The sequence below is a fragment of the Tiliqua scincoides genome, chromosome 5 (genome assembly GCF_035046505.1).
Source record: "Tiliqua scincoides isolate rTilSci1 chromosome 5, rTilSci1.hap2, whole genome shotgun sequence".
Taxonomy (NCBI): Eukaryota; Metazoa; Chordata; class Lepidosauria; order Squamata; family Scincidae; genus Tiliqua; species Tiliqua scincoides.
The window spans coordinates 10,070,328-10,092,503 of NC_089825.1; the positions used below are offsets into that span (position 1 = coordinate 10,070,328).

The 22,176-nt window shown below is 42.6% G+C and overlaps 1 protein-coding gene across 1 annotated transcript in view; it reads right to left on the reverse strand.

Annotated features, from left to right (window-relative positions):
- PTPRN2 (protein tyrosine phosphatase receptor type N2) overlaps nucleotides 1–22,176 on the reverse strand; it is a 636,554-nt gene that overhangs the window by 310,111 nt on the left and 304,267 nt on the right. Inside the window, exon 12 of the mRNA XM_066627523.1 lies at nucleotides 1,535–1,599. Coding sequence (XP_066483620.1) covers nucleotides 1,535–1,599 — 65 coding nt within the window. The remainder of the gene's footprint in view (nucleotides 1–1,534; nucleotides 1,600–22,176) is intronic.

The window sequence follows — 22,176 nt, forward strand, 5'->3', positions numbered from 1 at the left end:
CCTAGGGCTGGGTGGGTGGGGAGTAGAAGGCTGGGCTGGGATCTGGCTGTTATGCCAGATCCTAGCTCCCATATTCGAGCAGCGCGGAGTGGCCGCTCCGCTCTCCTCAGACTTGTGCCACCTCAGGAGATGGAGCAAGTCCAAGGAGACCTATAGGGGCTGCAGTGGGTTACCCGGGAGGAGGGCTTGCCTGTTCCAGTGCAAGATAGGATTGCGCTGTGAGTTAAATGCAAGCACACCATTTATTTGTAGAACCTGTAAATGCAAACTATTACACCTACTTCCCTTAACAAATAAGGGGAACCCATCTAAATGTACAAGATCCCTCCCCTGATTACAATGGTTTCCCCCCACTGGTATCAATCTCTGCAGACTAGGATTGTCCTATCCTTCACTGTTCCTTTGAAAACACTCCTTAAGGCTGCTGTCCAAGTCATCCTTACTTGAACATAAATATTTAGCTCATTAGGACTTACTTTTCAGCATACATCAGCTGCAGTGCAGCAAGCGAATGGGGAATTTTCAAAGGGAGGACATTTGCACTACCTGTCTTTCCTCATGGGCTATCTGCCCTTACTGGAAAGGCAAGATAAGGTCAGGTAGAATAGGTTGAGAGAAGCAGCAAGGTTAAGTCTAGCATTTAAGCTTCCTCTCCAGTTGCAATCTTCTCCTATGAGCCCTGTGTGTTGGCAAGCCAGGGTATTCAGACTCTAAATACTCTAGCATGTTAGAATTGCTTCCAGGTAGACTTCCACTTTCAACTGTCAGCTGACCATGGGGAGTGCCTAGTTCAGACCGTGACAATAATCACCACCAGGAGTCCTTGGCTTACCCAGAAAAGAGCAAAAGAGAATATGGGGGTTTCCCTTTGGCTTGGGGTTTCTCTCAAGGGGTGAGTAGACTTCTGCAGAAATAGCAGAAACAGTTTAGAACTACACCACAATATTTACTTTACAATATTTACATCAGAATCAGCAATCTGCTGCTGTGCATGGCAGGGCCTGGCAGATTGCATCTTCATTATGAATTAATGATGAGCTGTTTAGTTGCATTTTTACCCAGTGATATGATGCTCTTGACTTAAAAGAGTATTTTATTTATACTACAAATTTAAGCAAAAAGCCCAAGAAACAAACAAGGAATTCATCAGCATTTTTCATGCTCCCATCTAGGGACAGGCTACCCTAAATTTAGGTCTCTAGAGATGAAGAGATGAAACACAGCTTCAGTGAAACCAGTTGGGAATAATCAGACACTTCTATTGCTTTGTTCATCTTAGGAGATCTTGTTCATCACACACAATCAAGTTAGGAAATGTATTTCTTAAAGGCCACCAAGCTTTATTTGTATGGTGGAATATGAAACTGTATTATGACAGATGCAACAGTCTGTCTAAAAATTAGAATTTTAAAATTAGAATTTTTAAGTTCCTAGAACGATTAGGGAGTTCACTTACAAACATCCATGAGATCTAGGATTTTACAAAAGAATAATTCAAAGGTTTTAGATGATGTGATGTACTGTAGTCACCTACCTCCCCCATGCCAATCTGCAAAATTTTCAGTCCTGTTGCTTTTTCAAGCTTGCCTTTGTTGTTAGCTGTTAGGAAAATTAAGAATGACAGTGTTAAAAAAAGTTGAGCTCAAGATGAGTTTCCTTCATATGCTTTCACATCACTGCTTTAACATTATCAAGGTTATCAAGGTTAACATTATCAAGCTTATTCATCTATACAGAATCCCTGTGAGGTGGAAAAGTATTGCTTACATTTTACAGTGGGACAACTGAGGTAGTAGCAACATGCCTCAGCGAATCAATGAATTCTTAGCCGAGCATGAATTTGAACCCAGGACCAACTGGGCCCATTTATCAAATAACAGTAAATAAACTAAGTTCATCCACTGGTCCTCATGTAATTGCCTACTAAAGTGCATTGAGCTGCTAGTGGGCTCGCAGTCCATCAGGAATTGCACAGAGCATTCTGTAGCTTGTATGTACTAGGACTGACACATACGGCTTTATCATTTGCACAGTTACAAGAGGCTGAAAGGGGGCTGATTTCAGCAATCATATCCATTGTGACAGTCTGTATAAGTTTGACACAAGGTGGAGGTACTAGCGTATTTAATTGAAAACGCCATGTAATCCACATCAGGTTCTCATAGAACAGTTTCTTCAACCTTGGGGTCAGGACCCCAATGTGATTGTGAAGGCTCGGTTGTGGGGTTGCAGCAACTTATGGGAATGAAAAAGGTTGAAGACCACTTGACTAGAGCACCATCAGGTAAAAGAGGAGGCATCTGGTGTACCCCTTCAGGTACCAGAAGACTGTGTCCCAGTCCTGTTCAGGTTCTTAGCAATTCTCCTAAAACAGCTTTCACTAGTGTCATGCTTCATGGTAAGTTTTTCTGCCCTCACTAATAAGAATATTTGGCTACAGTGAACAGTGCTGGGATGGCATTACAAGAGTGGGGAGTGGGTGGCGATGGAGGGAAGGGTGGGAGGATACGGTCCCAGGAGGAGTGCAGATTGATGGTGGGTCCCGAGTCTCATACTGTATGTATGTATGTATGTATGTATGTATGTATGTATGTATGTATGTATGTATGTATGTAGGCATCCTTCAGTCTTGGAAGACTATGGTATTGCGCTCTGAATGGTGGTTCTGGAACAGAGTGTCCTCTCCAGTGCGCGAAGCCTGGGTAAAGTAGATACGGAGGATAGACTGTTACCCATGCAGCAAATCCCCCCTCTCCATGTCGCTGAAATGGTCCAATGGAAAGGCAGAGGCCAATATGGTTGGTTCCAGCGGGGTCGTAGAAATTGCCAGAACGTGACTATGTTCAGCCATGAACTGCCTCAGGGACTCCGGCTCCGGATTTTGCATCGAGGTTGACTCCTGAAGCCTTTTCCATAACTGGATGTAGCCACAAGGCAGTGGAGGTTTGGGATCAGAGTTTTCCTTCTCTCAGATGAGCTGCCTTCCCAGGCTAATGAGTCCCATCTACCCGGTGGCTGTTTAGTCACCTCTTACGACAAGTACAGCCAAACTGAGGGCCTATTCTTATCCCCAGCCCCAAGGGGAAGTATGTATGTATGTATGTATGTATGTATGTATGTATGTATGTATGTATGTATGTATGTATTGGGGTTATGGCATGAAAGGTTGAAGACCACCGTCATTGATGAACATATGGAACACAGACCATATAAACTGGGCATAACTGTCATGTTGAGTTCATCTGGGTGAGATATTTTGACCCAATGCCAATGAAATGGGGCTTTGCTGTGAAAATTCCACTCTCTGAAGTCCTCTGTTCCTCTTCAAAACTGCACAACCTTTTTAACAGTTCCTTTCCATTTCAATTCCTGTGTTACAGATAAGAGACCTATCCATAGCTTTAAAAAATGTCTTCCTCTTGCTGCTTCCTAATATGCTCAAGAGCTTTCCTGGACTACAGCCTAGAAGTGTAGATTGATAGATAATTCAATTCAGTATTGCTATTTAGTTATTTATATAGTGCTTCACGCATTCAAAAGCTCAACGAACATCAGTCTATTTATCCTTACAATTCTCAAGAGAGATGGCTAAGTAAATATGATTAAATCCCTTTTGTACAAAGAGAGGGGCAAACTGAGGCAGAAACGTGACACAGCTCTCCTCTCACTAGATGCTCAGAATCAATGCTAGAGGAGGGATTAGGATGCAAGGCTTGTTGAGAGTCTGGTTTTCAAACTGCCAGCCTATGAATGCTTTCATGTATTCCTTGTAATGTATATGGATGCATCTCCATCTGCATCAATCAATGGCCACACAGGGTTAGGAAATATACAACTGGTGGAACAATGGAAAACAAGATTTACTTAAATTCCAATGATTTCAAATTTGAAATCCAAAGCAGACCTCCAGTTTTGAAAGCATGTGTATAAGTTGAAAATGGTGCCACCAATATTCTACTAAAGAAAAGATTTAAACATATTTAATATATTTTTAACAAAATAGAGTTACCTGAATATGTTCTATGTCACAGATATTAATAGTACACTAAATAATTATTTGACAATTCAATTTATTGTACATAAATTTTATTTCTATTTCTAAAGATTATCTATTTCTTTATATATATCTATAAATTATCTATTTATAAAGATAAACAATAATAACATAAAATAAAATATTTATTTATATATTTACCTATATTGTAAATATAGGTCGAAGTCAGTTTTGGACAACATTTTATGACACCTTTTATGGTCCTAAAGAGATAAATGTGCAGTAAATTTGTCATTTTTCTCAATATGTCAGATAAACTAGACAAAATAAGAAATCTGACTAAATGCAGATTTAGAATTTGAAGCCTCTATTTCAACTCCTAGAAACAGACTTTGAAACCTCCATTGCAATTTGTTGTAAGAAGGACTTTCATTCAGGTCACTTATCCAAACTGCTGGGGATGAGAATGAATTTGGATTTTGGATTTATCTGAATTTTGGAATAATTGCATAGATATAATGAGAAATGCTTCCTCTTACTCTTTTCACTGTGACCCATAAGGGTGTCTGTTGACCTCTTCAACATTTTTTAACAATGTTTGTGCAGGTACACACCACAGAGCAGAGAACAGAACTTATATTCTGTACCTGCACGGTATGTGGGAATGAGCACATTCCAGTGTTCACACCAAGAAGACAAGTCTTGGACAAAAATGTCTGGATTTTGAAATAGTCCGGATTTCAGACAAGGAATAATGTACATCTTCGGGACTGTTTATGAAAATTCTGACTGCTTAGACTGGGTTTCTTTTCCCCTTAAGAAAAGCTGTCAGTTTAAAAGGTTAAGGGACAATGAAATTATTGAAAGGATGCAGCAGAGAAGGGAGTAAGCAGCACTATCTCAGGAATAGCCCTCGCTACCAGCCATTTTCAACCACTGTGCCATGGCACATTGGTGTGCCGTGAGTGGTCCACAGGTGTGCCACAGGAATTTGGGGGAAGGTCATTTGTTAGTAGGGCCAATGGGAGATTTGAGCCCTCCCACTGGCAGCATGGTGTGCCTTGTCAATTGTCAAAAACCTGGTGGTGTGCCTTGATCGTTTTAGTGCCTTGTCAGCGTGCCGTGAGATGAGAAAGGTTGAAAATGACTGCGCTAGACTATGGCATGAATAGCGTGTATGTATGAGGGAAGTATGCCAACAGGGTGGGTGACCAATGTATGTCTGAGTCTCGCATAGGAGAAGTGTGAATGGGTGTGTATATGTGAATAGGAGTGAAGAAAGGATGAACACCGAAATAATGATGCATACAAAAAGTGAGTGTACATGGGTTTCTACTTCTGCAGTTACAAAGTAGGAAACAGTTGCATTCAGTAGTAACAAACTGAGATATAAAACCACCTGTTCAAAACTTCAGATGTTCACACTCTTTCTTCTCTAGCCACAGTTGCAGTTCACCTTTCCTACATGACACTCAGAGCCATTTACATGGCACTTTCTCATCATTTACTGCATAACAGCCCTATCAGGAAGGTCCAGCTTAAAGATACTGACTTGCCTAATGATACCCGGTAAGGCTGCAATCTTATGCCTTTACATCCAAACTGATGACTGAAAACCACGCAAGGGTGAAAGAGTGACAATTTCGTTCTCCAAATACACCTTGGAAGGCAATTATTTTGTTAATTCTAGCAAACTCCCACACATACCCGAGAAGAAACATGTAGTATAAAAATTTTCTAACTCTTAAACATATAATGGGGTTAGGAAAGATGCAGGACCTACTATTTTAAGTAAAGGCAATGAACAACATATGAGGTCCTTTAAAAAAATCTCCCCATGAGACAAAAAGGGTTTCTGAACACACAAAAAGAAGTCCATTAAAATTAAATTCAGTAGATGAAGGATATGCAAATTACCTGAAGAAGTGGAACCCTATAATGTTCTCAAAATTCTGCAATAGTCTATTTAATTAGTATTTTAATTTATCAGAATAATTCTTTGCACTTGACAATTTATGCAGCATTCCATATAATTAAGCACGTAGCTATAGTGGAATAATATCGCCTGCTCTCTTTATAGCAGTTATTTTAACCTGAAAGAATCTGTAGAAGTCTCTTCTGTGATCTAAATTACAATGGGGACAACTTAATGGCTTTGCTCTATTAAGCAGCATGACTAGAGAGTTACTGAAAATTTAGAGAGGTAGAGGTTGCCATAGCTCAGGGCTTCAGTCCCCTGACAGAGGTCTGAGGCATTTCCTGAACAACACAATTTATTCCTGCTAAGGAGTGGAAAGTCAATTTTTCTGCAAAAACAGCTGAAATACTTAAACACTGTAATTGTACAACAGACTTCAATGAGACAACTAGGAAAGAAGGGACTGAGATAGTTTTCAGTGTCAAATTCAAATGTCACTAGTAACTTTACCCCAGCGGCCAAGCTAATGATCGTGTAGCCTGGTGCTGAGCTCAGAATGATGTCCCAGAAGTTATGTCATGTCTGGGCTTTTAAAAAAGTGAAAACTGGGGGGAAACCTGCCTCCTCTCCCCAGAAGCTCACCACCCATTTGCTCTGCCGCTTCCCCCCAGCCAGTGGTGTAACTGTATTATGATACATGGAAATGAGAACTGACTCATATTAACACCTTATTGGTTCCGTGCAGTATCATAACAACATCTCATTGGCTCTCAGAACAGTCAGTCTCATAGGTCAGTTTTGAGTTAAGAAAATCTACTTTTTGTTCCATAAAGCAGTTGTGTTTTTGTTTTCTGGTTAATTGGTCATAACTTTTGCTAGAATACTGATATTCCTATAAGGTTTGTTTCATTGCATTCTGCATTAAATTACCTTTCCAATGACATAGAATGATGGTATTATTCGTACAGATCAATTTTTTCCACAATTTTGGCCACTCGTGTCAAGTTCAGCTTGTTGCTCGCCTAGAGCTTGTTCCCCAGTGCAACTGCTATCCTCTGAACCCCCTTAGCTATGCCACTACTTTACCCTTTTGGTATATTGAGGCCCCAATCCTATTCAACTGGTGCACTAGCAAAGTGTGCTTTCTGCTGGCACGCCAGGCCTTCACATTGTAGCAATAAGGGCTTTAAATTATTTTGAGATGGTACAAAGAATTGGCATGAGCCTTCCCACCAGTGCCGCAGCCAGAGCAATAGGTGAGTCTGTCACAGGGTTGGGGGAAGGACAGAGGAGGGACGGGAGAAGTGGAACGGGGTAGAGAAAACATGGTGGGCATGGTGATGGGAGCAGGGTGGGATTGGCAATGTCAGCATATGCTATATCCTACCTCCCCTCCCAGGACTGGTCTGCCAAAATGGGTCAGTGCAGACTTGCAGCAGCAATATTGCTGGTGCAGGCCTGAGTTGACCCACTGTGGCTGCTGGCTCTTAACCCAGAGCAAGGGGACAAATGTCCCCGTTCCTGAAGAGACCTCCAATAGCTGAAATTCCCCTGCAGGATGCAGAGGATGTTGTGCTGGTGCCACTGCATCCCTGCGGGGGAATTTAGGTTGGATTAAGCTGTGAGAGTATTGAAACCCACCATGTTTCAAGTTGGGTTACATGACATTTGAGTCTCGGCCAGCTGTAAATCCTGACATTATATGAAATCAGCAGATGCTTTAATGTTTAGTAACCCAAATGAAGCAATACATCATTAGGTGACATCATTGGGTCATGATGCTAAAAAGGAGCTTTCTGCCAGATTTCGTAATGTGTCAACATAATTCCATTTAGGCACTGTTGACATACTTAAGACTCAGATGGAATTCACACTCTTTACTATAAAAGTGAAAAATAGGGTTCCCTCAGAGAGGAGGGAAAGAAATCACTGACATTTGGCATTCTTTGAGCAGGAGAAGCTGAAATATTAGGTATATTTGCTCCTTTGGAGTAAATAGTTGACATTTGTATAGCGCTGTTCATTTTGAATGAGAATCAGAAACCATTTGTCAAACAGCAACCAAGTCTTCAAGTCTCACAACATCCGGTGATAAATGTAATTTGGGCAATGTGAATTTGCCTTTTAAGAGCCTCTAATGTTAAACACAGAAAACAGCAGAACTGCTAGTGGTTCTGAATGGCTAAACACATTTATTTAGAGAATGTGTGGCTAAACACATTTCTTTAGTGTCTTACAACACAATCCTAACTTGTGCTAGAAGAGGTAGGACGGCAGGCCTGCACTATATCCAGCGCAAGTTTGGGACTGACTGCAGGCCAACCAGGGCCTGTTGTTTTAAGCAGCCTCCAGGCACTCTGGAGAGATTGGACTCTTTTTAACCTTCCCTTTCAACCTCCTTCTAACCAGCCTCCTCATTTGAGGGAAGTCAGCTCGTCGGAAGTCAAGGGTTTTTGTGAGAGATTTGCCTGGTATTTTTTCCCCAACGTGCATGTTGTAGACCAGGAAAAAAAAGATGAGGTTGCACTGAGATACAGCATCATATCCGGGCCAAGATGTATCTAAACCAGCATTTCTCAAACTTTGGATTGGGACCCATGGGGTGGGTTGTGATGCGATTTCTGGTGGGTTCCGCAGAACCTCCAATGAAAACACAGGTGATGGAAACATCAGATGACTAATTGCTTCAAGCCCTGAGGCTATTCAAAAATCAGATGGCTGCTAACTGTTTTGCAAAGAGCTGAGCTCCTGCAGTTTGCACGCTTGTGTATATATAGAGAGATAAATGTTTGAGCATCTTTGTCTGGTGTTTTTTTTTTCCAAGTCTGTCAATGAGAGGTAGTGGGAGCAGGTTAAGCTTTGAGGCTATTCATTAGGGCAGCCTCATTATGAGAAATGGATCAAGATTTTTTTTGCAAATAAATAAATAAAATATTAGTTGTAAATAAAATACTTCTTTCTAGATCACCTTTTTAAAAGTCTTATAAAACTAGGTGGGTCCCGATAAGGTGCCATTTTAAAGACGGGTCCTGGTTCTGAAAAGTTTGAGAACCACTGCTCTAAACCCATGGGTAGTTCTAACAATTGTCCAGAACATGAGCTTGTGCACAGTGTCTATAAATGATTAGCAGCCCATCCTACCTGCCATTCACACTGGTGGAACATGTGTTCCTCTGGAGTAAACAGCCTTATGGCCACTGCAAATGCAACCAAGCCAGTGAGAAGAGACTGGGCGCTGCTACAAATGACAAGCAACCAGGTCTGTGCGAGGGTGGATGCCAGGTGCCCACCAGATAAGCTGGTGCAGGGGGTTGAATGGAGGCAGGGAGGGGGTTGAATGGAGCAGGGTTGGGTGGAACAGTGTGGTGATGGGGCAGAGAGGACCGAGGGTGACTTGGGAGGTGGCAAGGTCAGCGGTGGAGGTGCACACCAATACTGAACCCCTTCCCATCTGATCTGCCTTCATGGATCAATTTGGACTTGCACCACCAATCAAGCTGGCACAGGTCCAAGTTAATCCATAGCAGCTGTTGAAGCTGACTCTAGGGCGAAGGAACAAATGTTCCCTTCCTTGAGGAGGCCTCCAATGGCCAAACTTCTCCATGGTATACAGAGGTAGCCACCCCAGCGCCACAGCGTAACTGTTGCAGTACGCAGCCGACACCGCAGCTCCAGAGACCCAAGGTCAGGCAAGTACTCCCGGAAAATAACGAGGCACACGGCAGTGCACCACCACCAGATGTTCCTTTACTTGAAGTATGTACAAGATATTTACAGTTCAAAGGCAGTTGTGCAGGCAAACAGCACAGATAGCTCTCTTTCTCGATACTCCGATCACGAATCACACCAACGTAGCTTCCCACAGACACTCCACATAACATCTCCCACATAGCAGCTTGCTCAGGCTGCAGTATATACTGGCACTGGCCAATGAGAGGCGGGTTACAGTCTGGCGATCCTATGACTCACCATCTGGTGACACATCTGGTGACAAAGTAGTGCATCAGCCACTCCCATGATGCTACACTGTATGCAGGCCAGGACATCAGGGCCTTGCTCTATCCAGCCTGTAAATTCTCTACAGGCCTGGGGCATATAGCATAACAGTAACCAAGCGGGGAGGGAGTTAGTTTGGATTGGCATGTGAATCTCCCCTAACACTTCATTGTTTTCTTCTCATATACAACATTTCCATTTGGATCCAGCACATTGGAGCTTTCTTTTATTGCCCATTTCAGTGCTATACTAGTGAGATTAATAATTTAAAAGCCACCTCAAACTAGCTATACATTACAGACATTGTAGTGACAATGTGGCTGACTTAAATGACCAGGCATGACACTGAAATGCTTCCCTTTTCCATGTCCAAAGGGATTATTTGTCAAAGACAAGGCCAAAAGGTTGCAAAGGGAAGTTATCTTTGCCCCCACCCCTTTCCATTCGAATATAGGAAAATAAGCTAGACCTTTAATGCTCACTTGTCTCCTTTCTAATCTCTTGCAAACCTGCAGTGAAAATGGTGGCACAAAAAGGCTAAGCAGCACTGTAATAATGGTGACAGCCTTGTAAATGTTATGTCAAATCCAATTTTCAAGTCATTTTTCAAGTGATTTTAATTAGATATTGTTTCAATCCCTCTTGCATTCATATAATTTTTCATAGCAATGTTTCAACTTCCAATTCGTTGAAAGGGTTTTAAAAAAAACTATATCTTGATGTCTTGAGCAATTTAAAATGGGATTTTTATTTACAGCAATTTTCAATCCACTAGTCCCATAAAGGCCACTACATTCACAGGATAGGCAGAATTAAGGCTTCTTTTGCTGATCTCAGTGGCACTTATAATTCAGGTTCTCATAGCTCCTCTGGAGACAAGGATAGAGTAAGTAAAAGCTGGAAATTGAAAAGATTTTGTTCATTAGTGTCACCAAAGGTAAATCCACACTGCTAATTTATTTTAGTGAGAACTGATTAAATAAATCTTACAGCCTAATCCTGAGCTGGCCAGGGCGCCAGGCTCAGCGGCACCAAGAAGGGCTCCCACCGGATCCTGTGCATCCCGGGCTGTTGCAGGAGGTGCCTTGGGAGAAGGGGACTTTCGTCCCCTTCTCCTGGGTAAGGTAAGCAGCACTGCAATGGGACTACTTACTTTACTGCAAAGTAAAGGCACTCGTGTAGAGCGTGGAGCCCTCCATTAGCGCCTTGGATCCTGCAGAGCAGAGCTCCATGGATCCACCTCCCTCCCTCTCCCTGGCACGTCTCCCTCTCTCCTCCCAGTACGCCCCCACAAGCCTTCCCCCTCCCTGGAACGCCTCCTCCCCGTCCACTTCCCCGCCCCTGCTTACCATATCATGGCTCGGTGATCCGGGAGACCACCGAGCCACGGAACCTGGGCAACTGCCGCTGGGCTAGCATGAGTGGGAGCCCGGCGGTGGGGCTTACAAACGTGCCTTACGGCACATTTGTGTAGTGCTCGGCGGCACAGAGCCGTGCCGCCAAGCACAGAATTGGGCTCTTAAACAGTTAATATTTTTTTAATTAGTTGAGTAAAAGAGTTACCCCTGCTAATTGGGTAAGAGGCACTTTTTCAAGTGGGTGCTTCTCTTTTTAGCAGGGGGAGAGTAACTGGCCCACCTCACCCCAGCAGTGTCTAGTGGCTGTCTGCTGGTATTCCTTGGCATCTTTTTAGATTGTGAGCCCTTTTGGGACGGAGCCATTTAGTTATTTGATTTTTCTCTGTAAACCGCTTTGTGAACTTTTAGTTGAAAAGCGGTATATAAATACTGTTAATAATAATAATAATAATAATAATAATAATAATAATAATAATAATAATAATAAACTAAGGACAAAATCCTATTGCACTGAAACAGGCAAGCCAAGAGGCTTGCGCTGTATGCAGCGCAAGATAAGGACCCAAGGTGGCTCAGCCAGAGGCAAGGGGAAACTTTTCCCCTTACCCTGGGTAAGACACCCTGGCCCCAATGAGTCTCCTTGGACCGAGGAGAGCAAGTCCGAGGAGAGCAGAGTGGCCCAAAGCCACTCCAATCTCCTCGGGAACAGGGGTTGGGATTCAGCATAACTGCCGGATCCCAGCCCCACCTCCTGCTCCCACCCAACTGTCCCCAGGGCTGCCCTCTCCCTGCCCAGGAACGCCACCCTCCCACCCACCCCAGTGCATTGCATCGGCCTAGCCGGGACAATGCAAGGCTCATGGAGTAGGCTGCCACAAAGGCTGGATGTGTGTCAGTGCACCTCCATGCACTGCACTGCTGCAGCTTACTCCCGAGAAAGAGCAAAGTGCTTTATGGAACATCTGCGATCCTCCTGGGCCAGCGCAAGGGATTTGCCCAACTCACTCTCAGGACTGTGCCCTTAATCTGCATATGGATAAATAGTTCTAAAGAAAAAAATGCCCCTCCCTCTACCTGAACATGTTGCACATAATATCATCTGAGAAAAGGCATTCCCTCCTATATTACAGAGGAGGAGGAATGCTGCTTCTTTGCCAGAAGAAAATTATACACACAGCAAAAGGTCTTCTCAGGCTTCTCAGGTTCTAAAAAGAGCTCAGGATAAGAGCAATGATCTCATATGTGGGCACAGTCGAAAAAGAGGAAGGGAATTATTTTGCCCCTTTTAAAAAAAATACAACACCCACAGTCCCCTCGGTCCAAGAGTATGCAGCTGCCTAGTGATAAAACTGGCACTTCCCCCACTGCACTAGCACCCACCTTTGACAGCTATAAATACCATATAAAACATCAACAACAACAGTAGCAGCATTATACCCCGCCTTTCCCAGGCCAAAGCAAATGTCCAAGGCAGCTTTCAATGTTCCATAATAAATGCACAATGTATAACAACAATGTATAAAATCATTCTAAAAAGTACACACACACACACACAAGCACGCACGCACGCACTAGAGCCATGGGGGGGGGGGGGTCCAGAAAGAAGCAGGCAAGCCACAGCACTATTAGAGAGCTGCAGAAGATAGAAATCAACCCATCACCCAAATGCCAGACCTGTTTCGTTGAATGTTTCTCAGCCACGCTGGTCTCACCACCTGCTCTGAAGCATTTTTCCTTTCTGCTCAGCCAGTGGGCCAAGTTGCATCCGAGCACACGGCTCTAAGCCAGGATTTGACAGAAGAAAGGGGACAGCTGAGGCAGCTCAATGGGATCTGAGAGTGCTCTTGGTCAAAGGGTGATGGGATTCCCTGACCTGCCCAGACCTCACTGACAGCTGACCAAAAGTATGCTGACCTAGGCTAGTGCCCAAGTGGAAGCAAGGCTGCTCTACACACTCAACACTCAGTAATGCCCTACCTTCACTGGCCATTTAAAATGTCCTGCAAAGGATGTGCAGTATGGACAAAGTACGAGCTATGAAGCTACTGCGTCTGAATTTGCTTTATTCCTAATAGTGTAGAACAGTGATTTTCAACCTCTCATCTCACGGCACAGTGACAACAAACTAAAATTGCCAAGGTACACCATCAAGTTTTTGACAACTGACAAGGCAAACCATGCTGCCATTGGGAGGCTCACATACCCCATTGGCCCTACTAATAAATGACCTTCCCCCAAATTCCTGTGGCACACCTGTGGACCACTTGAGACACACCAATGTGCTATGGCACAGTGGCTGAAAATGGCTCCTCCACAGTACAGGTAATTAGCACATCCAAGTGGTTACTGGTGGAATACTTTAAAACACAAAAATGCAGTCTAAAGGAAAGGAACTGTTTTTATAGACAAAGAGGCAATTGAACTCCCACTCATGTTTTACATTTTCATTCAGACTGGAGGGATCCTAATATAGCCTTCTCCCTGAAACTAAGCAAGTCTGGATTAGAGGACATCTGGGAACCCCACGAGGATTGCCCTGAACTCCTTGAAAGAAGGGCAGGATACAAACAAACGTTTATCTGTACATAACAACCATTTCCCAATCCTATCCAACTTTCCAGCACTGATGCAGCTGCATCAATGCAACCTGAGGTGGAGGGGGCTGTCACAGGTGCCTCCTCAAGATACGGGAACAAATGTTCCCCTACCTTGAAGTTGCATTGCAGCTGCATCGGTGCTGAAAAGTTGGGTAGAATTGGATCCATAAAATACTGCTAAGACTGGAGGGGGTAACCCTGCATATGTATCTTCTGGATTTTCAAGTCTACATTTTCATCTCTTAAGAAATATTCTTGGTTTATTCTAAACACCCAACTGATGATATTTCAGATACAGAACTTTTCTGTTCAAAGGCTGTTCCATTGAACAATGAGAATGGGCTACACCTCCTTGGCTCTTATTTTTACATATTACATATATTACTACTTTAGGAAGAACAGTAAAATATTTAGATCATAGCAAGGTTCTTTTGGGAATGCACTGGACCTGCTTCTCAATAAATGAAGGTGTGTTTTTTTTAACCTTTAGTGAACAACAACAACAACAAAACTAACAGTTTTGTTTCGACATTATATTTAGCAGCTGATCTATTTCACACAAATAAAGCCTTACTTTCCAGTTCTATTTCAGTAATAACTTAACCTCTTGTTTTCTATTCATCTCCCAGCCTATTTATTGCCATCCTCCCGGCAGAATCAGAATCAGCCGGACTTGGGAAAACATTTGCAATATTTCAACTGACTGGTTTACTAAATCATGAGTAACACAGCTAATGCACAAGGTCACCCACTTGCAAAATCTATTTGCAATGCCCTCAGGAAGAGAACAAAAATATTTATTACCAACGATGCCCCCAGTAACAAGATCCGCCATAAAGCTTTGGGATGGAAATGAAGATGAGTTGCAGCAACCTGCTCATGGTTTCTCCAAAAACCTGAATAAATTTCCCCCCTTCCCACAGTTTCACCTTAATAAAGACTTAAGAGGCTATTTTGCCAAAGTCAGAAAGATTTATTTCAAATCAGGAGGTAATGAAAGATTCCATGTAAATATCTTGCGGCTCAAACACCACACACATACAAACACACACATGGTCTTGTTCTGCAATATTACATTCTTAATGCATTGTATACAAAACTAGCCCCTCCCGACTGCATTTTTCATGGTCAGGTCATTGAAGCCACTTCTTCATTTCATTGATTTTGGCAGGTTTTGAATTAAGTCTTAACTCAAGGAAAATACACATTTTACCGATTAAAACTAGCAGGTGCAAAGTTGATAGTGTAGAACCAGCACATTCACTTTATGTGGCTGCAGCCTTCAGGACAATTTTCTGCCTTTTGCTTGAAGCAGTGGGAGAGCCGGTTGTCGTCATCCCCCCCCCCACTTCCTAGCTGGTGTGGCAAGAGCTCCCCCTCCTGTTTCAAATTAACATCAATAACTATCTACTTGTATAACTTTCAGCTGCATCAGGAGCATAAGGAAGTTATGTCATCCTGAGACATGGAATTGGACCATCTAGCTCAATATTTTTGACACTGACACTCTCAAAGGTTTTAGACATGAATTTTTCTCTGTTATACCTGGAAATAGGACCTTCAATATGCAAAGGAAATGATATATTGAGCTACAATTCCTCCCCTACCATACCTCCTCATATAGCAGAAAAGCAACTATAAGCTAGGCATTTAAATGGGGATACTTAAGGCCCAGTCCTATCCAACTTTCCAGCACCGGTGCAGCCACAATGCAGCCCTGAGGTAAGGGAACAAATGTTCCCATACCTGGAGGATGCCTCTGTGACTGTCTTCCCACCACTGGATGCAGCGCATGCCCCATTGGCACAGCTGCACCAACACTGGAAAATTGGATAGGATTGGGCCCTTACTCAGCTCCAAACCAGAATTTGGAAACGCACCCAAAAATTATGTCTTTTAAAAAATAAATTGTACCTCTGGTAATTGTTTTCAGTATTTGATGCCAATTCACACTGTCTGAATCTCCCTCTAATGCTACCCCATCCCACAGATGAGGGAGAGGGTGGGTGAGCAAATGAGCGGGAGACATGGCAGTTTTATTCCTCCTTCTTCCAGCAGTGCTACTGCTAAGTAAACTAAAGGGAAGGGAGCAGATGAGTTCCAGACTGGCTCACCCCACCCATTTGGGAGAGGAGATTTGGAACTGCAGCAACTCCCCCCCCCCCAATCTTCCAGCAGCACAGAAAGAAATAAAACCTGCTGCAGGTTCAGATCATTTCTCTCTGCCTGCTCGGGGCTACTTAAGGACTAGTGGATAGGAAGAAGCAATTTGGAGCTGTGGCACCTTTATTTCCTTCCTTCTTCCTCCAGCTGCACCACTGCCATGATCTTCTTCTGACTAACTCTTAGCAAGTCAGTTTGGAGCCCCAAGTGAAGCGGCAAGCTGGAGAGAGCAGTGAGTAGAAGGGTCAGCAGCTCGTCCATACACCATCCCTTCAAGGGTGCTGCTCCACATGACCACTGCAGGTCGCTTCATGGCCAGTCCAGCCTTGTACTTGCCCAGGAGTCTCAAGTGGTCACATGGCACTTTTTCTCCGAGAACTAGTAGCAACATAGTGGTGTGGGCAATTTTCATCAGCATTGTAGCACAGTGAGAAAAAGGTAAATACCCCCTTCTCACACACCAAAGTCCTGATCCTGACTGGGCCCCTGTCTGCTATTTAGGCAAAAAACAGAGGGGCCTCAAAGCATAGAGCCAGATTACTTGTTTAATGTAACATAGTCTGGCCCTGTAGCATAAAAGTTAAAATTAAACAGGAAAACTTACAAAAGTAGCATAAAGAGAGGCAAAATTCAAAACAAGTCCCAATCACTTTCAGGTTTGCACTTGATGAAAGAGGCTCTTGACTACAAAATCTCATACAGCAAAGAGATTAATTAGACTTTTAAGTGCACAAGTCTCTTTATCATTCAGTGTATGTGTATATATATATATATATATATATATATATATATATATATATATATATATATATATATATATATATGTTCACAATCTTTTATACATCTACACATATAGTTTGCTTACCCACTATTATGATAACTTATGACATTTTTATATTACACAAAAATAAAAAGTGCAGAAAGTGGTGATGTTTTTTATTTTGTTATCACCATTTTCTCCCACCTCTAGTAATAAGTCCGTGATTCAGCAAGGCAAATATCAATCATGTACGAAGTATACATCTTTCTGCCAACCAGAGAGGATGTGTACTATTATCCCTTGACCCTCATCTTCATGTTCTCTACCACATTTCTAAAATATTTATGCTACACAGTGTATTAAATTATAGCAATTAAGTCCATAGTGAAGTTTTATTAATATTTCATCACAAATGTTTCTTAATTGGAATTTCCCTGGTGCTGTCCTTGTTGATTTACAGTATAGTCTGTTGCTGGGTGAGGTAGCAAAATACATTCAAAGGCTGTTTTTGATGCAACTGTATTCTATTATTCTTTACATAGTGTCATATTGAACTACATAAGCACTAGTTATTTGCCTGTGGATAACATTAAGGAAGAAATGAGATACTATTTATTCATCTATCTGGCATTCATATGCTGCCTTTCCACATCCTAAGAGGCCCTCAAGGTGGCTCACATTCCTTCAAAAACACAGAATCCAAACATTATAAAACCATAAGCAATCAAGTAAAGCCATAAAAAACTGACGTATTAAAAAACCCTCAAGCAACAAGAAATAATACATACTAAAAAGGTAAGCTATATCACAGGAGGTCAACTAAATGTTTGTGCAAACAAAAAAGTCTTCATCAAGAGGTGGAAGGATAACATTGAGTGGGTGCCACTGAGGCCACTAGAGGAAGAGAGTTCTGAAACCTGGGGGTTGCAACTGAGAAGGCCTGATCACAGATCCCCTGTAATCACTCCTCCAAAGAAAGTGGAACATGAAGCAGGTCACAACAGATAACCAAAGTGGGCAGATAAGGTTCTTGAGGGGAGAGGCAATGCTTCAGATATCTTAATCCCAGGACTTTTAACCAATCATTGTTAACCACTTAAGGCTTTAACCCAGCGATTTTCAACCTTCTTCATCTCATGGCACACTGACAAGGCCACTAAAATTGTCAAGGCACACCATCAGGTTATTTTACAATTGACAAGGCACACTATGCCGCCAGTGGAGGGCTCACATCCCTATTAGCCCTACTAATAAATGACCTTCCTCCAAATTCCTGTGGCATACCTGTGGACCACTCGCGGCACACCAGTGTGCCATGGCACAGTGGTTGAAAATGGCTGCTTTAACCAATCAACATAAGCAACATCTTGTATTGAAACTGGAAGCATACTGGCAATCAATGAAGCTGATGTAGAATGGGGGTGGCGTGTTCCCATGCATGAGCCCCACCAAGGCCTTTCACATTTTATGTCACCTGTAGCTTCCACATATTCTCATGTTGTAAATGTGAAGTGCTGACTCCAAGGTAGGTTCTTCTGCTTTTTTGAGGATTCTCAATCTTGCTTAAGACACTGGAAAAATTATATACCTGTCCTGAATTCAGATGGAACTGAGCAGTGAGCAGCTTGATATATCTCAACCAAATAGTTGTCAAATCAGCCTCAAGATGAGGGGGCTGGGCTTTCGTTTCTATGCACACAAAAGGTGCCCTTGCTCCTGTCTTTCAAAGACGTGCAGTATACTATAAGGCAGGATAATGCAGTACTTGAGGCAGTGGTGTAGCAAGAAGCAGTGGTTTTTGGGGCTGTGACATCATGACGTCACTTCTGGGTCTTCCCAGAAGAGAAGGAGATGGCAGGAATGGCTTTACAATGTTACTGCTGTCCCATTCCTTCTCCTTTGGAGGTTGAGCCTCCAAAGGAGAAGGAATGGGGCAGCAGCAACATTGCAGTCACTGCCTCCTCCTCTTCCTCTGTTCTGAGGGCCATGCAGCTGGTGCAAGTCTGAATAGACCCAGGAAGTAGGATCAAGGCTAAGAGGGGGAATAGGATATTGTCAGTGCCTTTGCCTTGATACTGCCCCCTCCCTACCCCGTCTGCCCACCCCACCTCCTGTCCACCCCCAGGCCAACTCTCCAGCACTGGGGCTCATTTGGAGGCTGCTGGCACATGAATCCAGCCATGTGGATGGCCAGGCTGTGCTGTATGGCATGCCACATTTGGTGACAGCTGTAAAGTACTGTAAACCGCTGGAATGCTAGTCCAGGCAGTGTAAGACCCTGTTCTGATTAGATCACAATGAACTGAAATGGAATGCTTATATACACTATAAGTATACAACTGAGGCTCTAACAAAAATTTTAAAAACAAAACCACATTCACAACGGAGATTTTCACATTACTGGATATTGCTGCTCCGAAACTGGTGATAAAAATTATCCAGTATTCTGTGGCTTTCAAGGCTAGATTTTAAAAGGAAACCAAAGACAGCCTTCAGAAAGTGGTTGGATACACATTCCTGTAACATCAAAAAGGTCAAATACTATAAGCACAAAATGCATGCAGTCTGGAGAAGGTACTAAGGAGAGTTGTGACACGTGTACCATGCTACTGACTGGGAGCTCAATCCTGAGCTCCCGGCACATGCGGCTGCAGCGGCACCAAAAACGTGGCACCTGCACACCCACGGCCACTGCAGGCTGTAACTCAGGAGAAGGGCACTTTCGTCCCCTTCCACCGGGTAAAGTGAGTAGCCCTGCAATGGGGTACTTGATTCACCACCAACCAAAAGGTCAGCGGTGAGGTAAGAGCCTTCATATCAGGTACCGAGCCTGACACAATGGTTCAGAATCTGGTGGAGTGTCGCTCCACCAGTCCCGCCTCCCTCCCTCCCCACTCCCTCCCCCGCCCTCTTCCCGCCTCCCACCTCCTCTCCTCCCTGCCCTCTTCCTCCCCGGAATGCCTCCTCCCTGTCTCCCCCCCGCCCCCGCTTTCCTCTCCACTGCTTGGTGGTCCATTTGACTGCTGAGCGATGGTGGCCGGGCGCCCGCCTGGCACCAGCCAGCACTGGGCTAGCACGGGCACTTGCCCTGCGTTAGAGCTGATTAACGTGCCTTACGGCATGTTTGCAACAGTGTGCGCCAGCGGTTAGCTGGCGTGTCGAGCTCAGGATTGGGCTCTGAGAGCCCAATCCTATGCATGTCCACTCAGAAGTAAGTCCCATTATAGTCAATGGGGCTTACTCCCAGGTAAGTGTGGATAGGATTGCAGCCTTACTCTTCTACAGATCTTCTGCCACTTTCTTCCCTTGACCCATATGAGTAGGGAAATACCACAGTGAGAATGGCTCGCCTTACCCTCTCTAAAAGCTAGTACTGAAAAATGGGATACAAATTGAACAATTGGATAATTTAAAAGTAAGATTTCTTCAAACTTTAAGTTGCAGTGGAGCTGATATATGTGCTCATTTTTCATTATTTGTGTTGGTGCAAAATCATCTTGTGCAGTTTCAGAGGTGGACAAGCAGCCACCCTTATGGCAATTGATGATCACTTTTTGTTGAACATAAACGAATATGCATAAACAGCTCATGAAATTATAAGCACATGATAAACGGCGAGCTCTATTATCCTATATTGTAAAGTCATTAGAGAACAACATATTTCAAATATGTTTTTCATGCCTACCTAAAATATTTTTCCTCTGATTTTTAAATATTACTTTGGCAATACAATGTCAAAGATGAAGAAAGGCAGGATTTTGATAAAGCACTGCAAATCTGAAGAGTCATGTTCACTGACTTTCCAAATATGTTTTTAATGCACAGTATGAATTCCAGTCGTTCAAAGTGAAGTCTCCCCTTTGGTATGGAACATAAAGTACTTCACATAGAAGAGGGACCTGTGACAAAGGAGGACCAACTGTTTGATGGCACAAATTGTTAGTACTGATTTCATATTTTTGAAGGTGTCCTTTATCTCTAACAGATTGGATGCAAGACTTTTTCTCTTTTCAATGGGATGGTACCAAATAGTTTTAAGCCCCATCTAATCTCTGAGAGGCATATTATTAGGGTTCTATCACCAAGCATGGAAAAGCAGTTCAGAAGTATATTTTATGCAGCATGCAGGTCATTTGAGTGGGAGACTCTTAATCCCCCAAAGAAATATTAGGCACATCATACAAAACTTTATAAATGAACTATGTTCAAATGCCTACTTTCAAAACAGAGAACTTGTTCAAATGCTTTGAATATCCAATATTAGCTTTCATCCCCATTCTGGAAATACTGTATGTATGGTAACCTGTTTTCATTTCTGATTACATTTCTGTATTATAATTACAACTTTTTACAATTGAGAATCCATCAAGCAACTAATTCAGAGACAGATTCTAATCCTTCTCCAGATGTGTGTGTGTTTGAGAGTATGTTTTTTTAAGGTAGCTCATATCTTTATTCTTTCTTTTTTATTATTAAATTGCTATGAAGTATTCTAGGCCTTCAAAAGATCTTCAAAGCAGCAAAGGCTTTATTGCCATAATTAAGAACCTAGTTCTATTTTAAAATGGTTAAATAATCACTATAAAATATAAAGTCTGAATAATAAAAAAATCTTAAAAGAAGCTACAGTATCCTGCATATGATAAATATTTTAAATAAATAGTCTCTACAGAGAATTCTTAGTTCAGTCTTCTACCTGCAAATTTAGGTTGCCTTATGGATGAAATTGGATGAATGCCTTATGGATGAAATTTGGTAGATTGTATGAGCTGTTTTGCACAAAGTGTGAGGTATAACTCCTAAGTCAACAAAATGTCACAAACTGTGGTGTTACCCTGATGTCACAAAAAGATCATTAATTGCCGATGGAGGCACAGCAGTTATGGCAAAAGCTTTTGTGTAGCAAACTATTTGCAAAGGCAGGGGTAATATAGCTGGGCTAGGATAGGACAGAATAAATGAATAAACTCCCAGGTTTTATACCATAGCGCTGTTTTGACTGCAATAACTGCAACACAACCATGTTAAACAGCAACTTCAGCTAAATACCATACCAATCCCCAAATAAACATAACTGAAATGAATGCATATTCCCTCTTATCTTCCCTTTTCCTTGCCTTTCCTATATGTTCTCACATGTAACATGTACTTACACATAACTCGTTTCATGACATCATTTTTCCTTACTTCAGAGCAATTTTTTTAAAAATGAAGTGAGACATACTTCTGAGTGAACATACAGAAGCTAGAGCTCTAATATAGCTTGCATATTTATAGGGAATATTTTTAATTAAATTTTATTTGTTTATACATTTGCTTTAAATATTGCAACCTGCTCCAAGAGTTTGGGATAAAATGAGCTAGATCTTTAATGAATTTCAAAGTGTAGT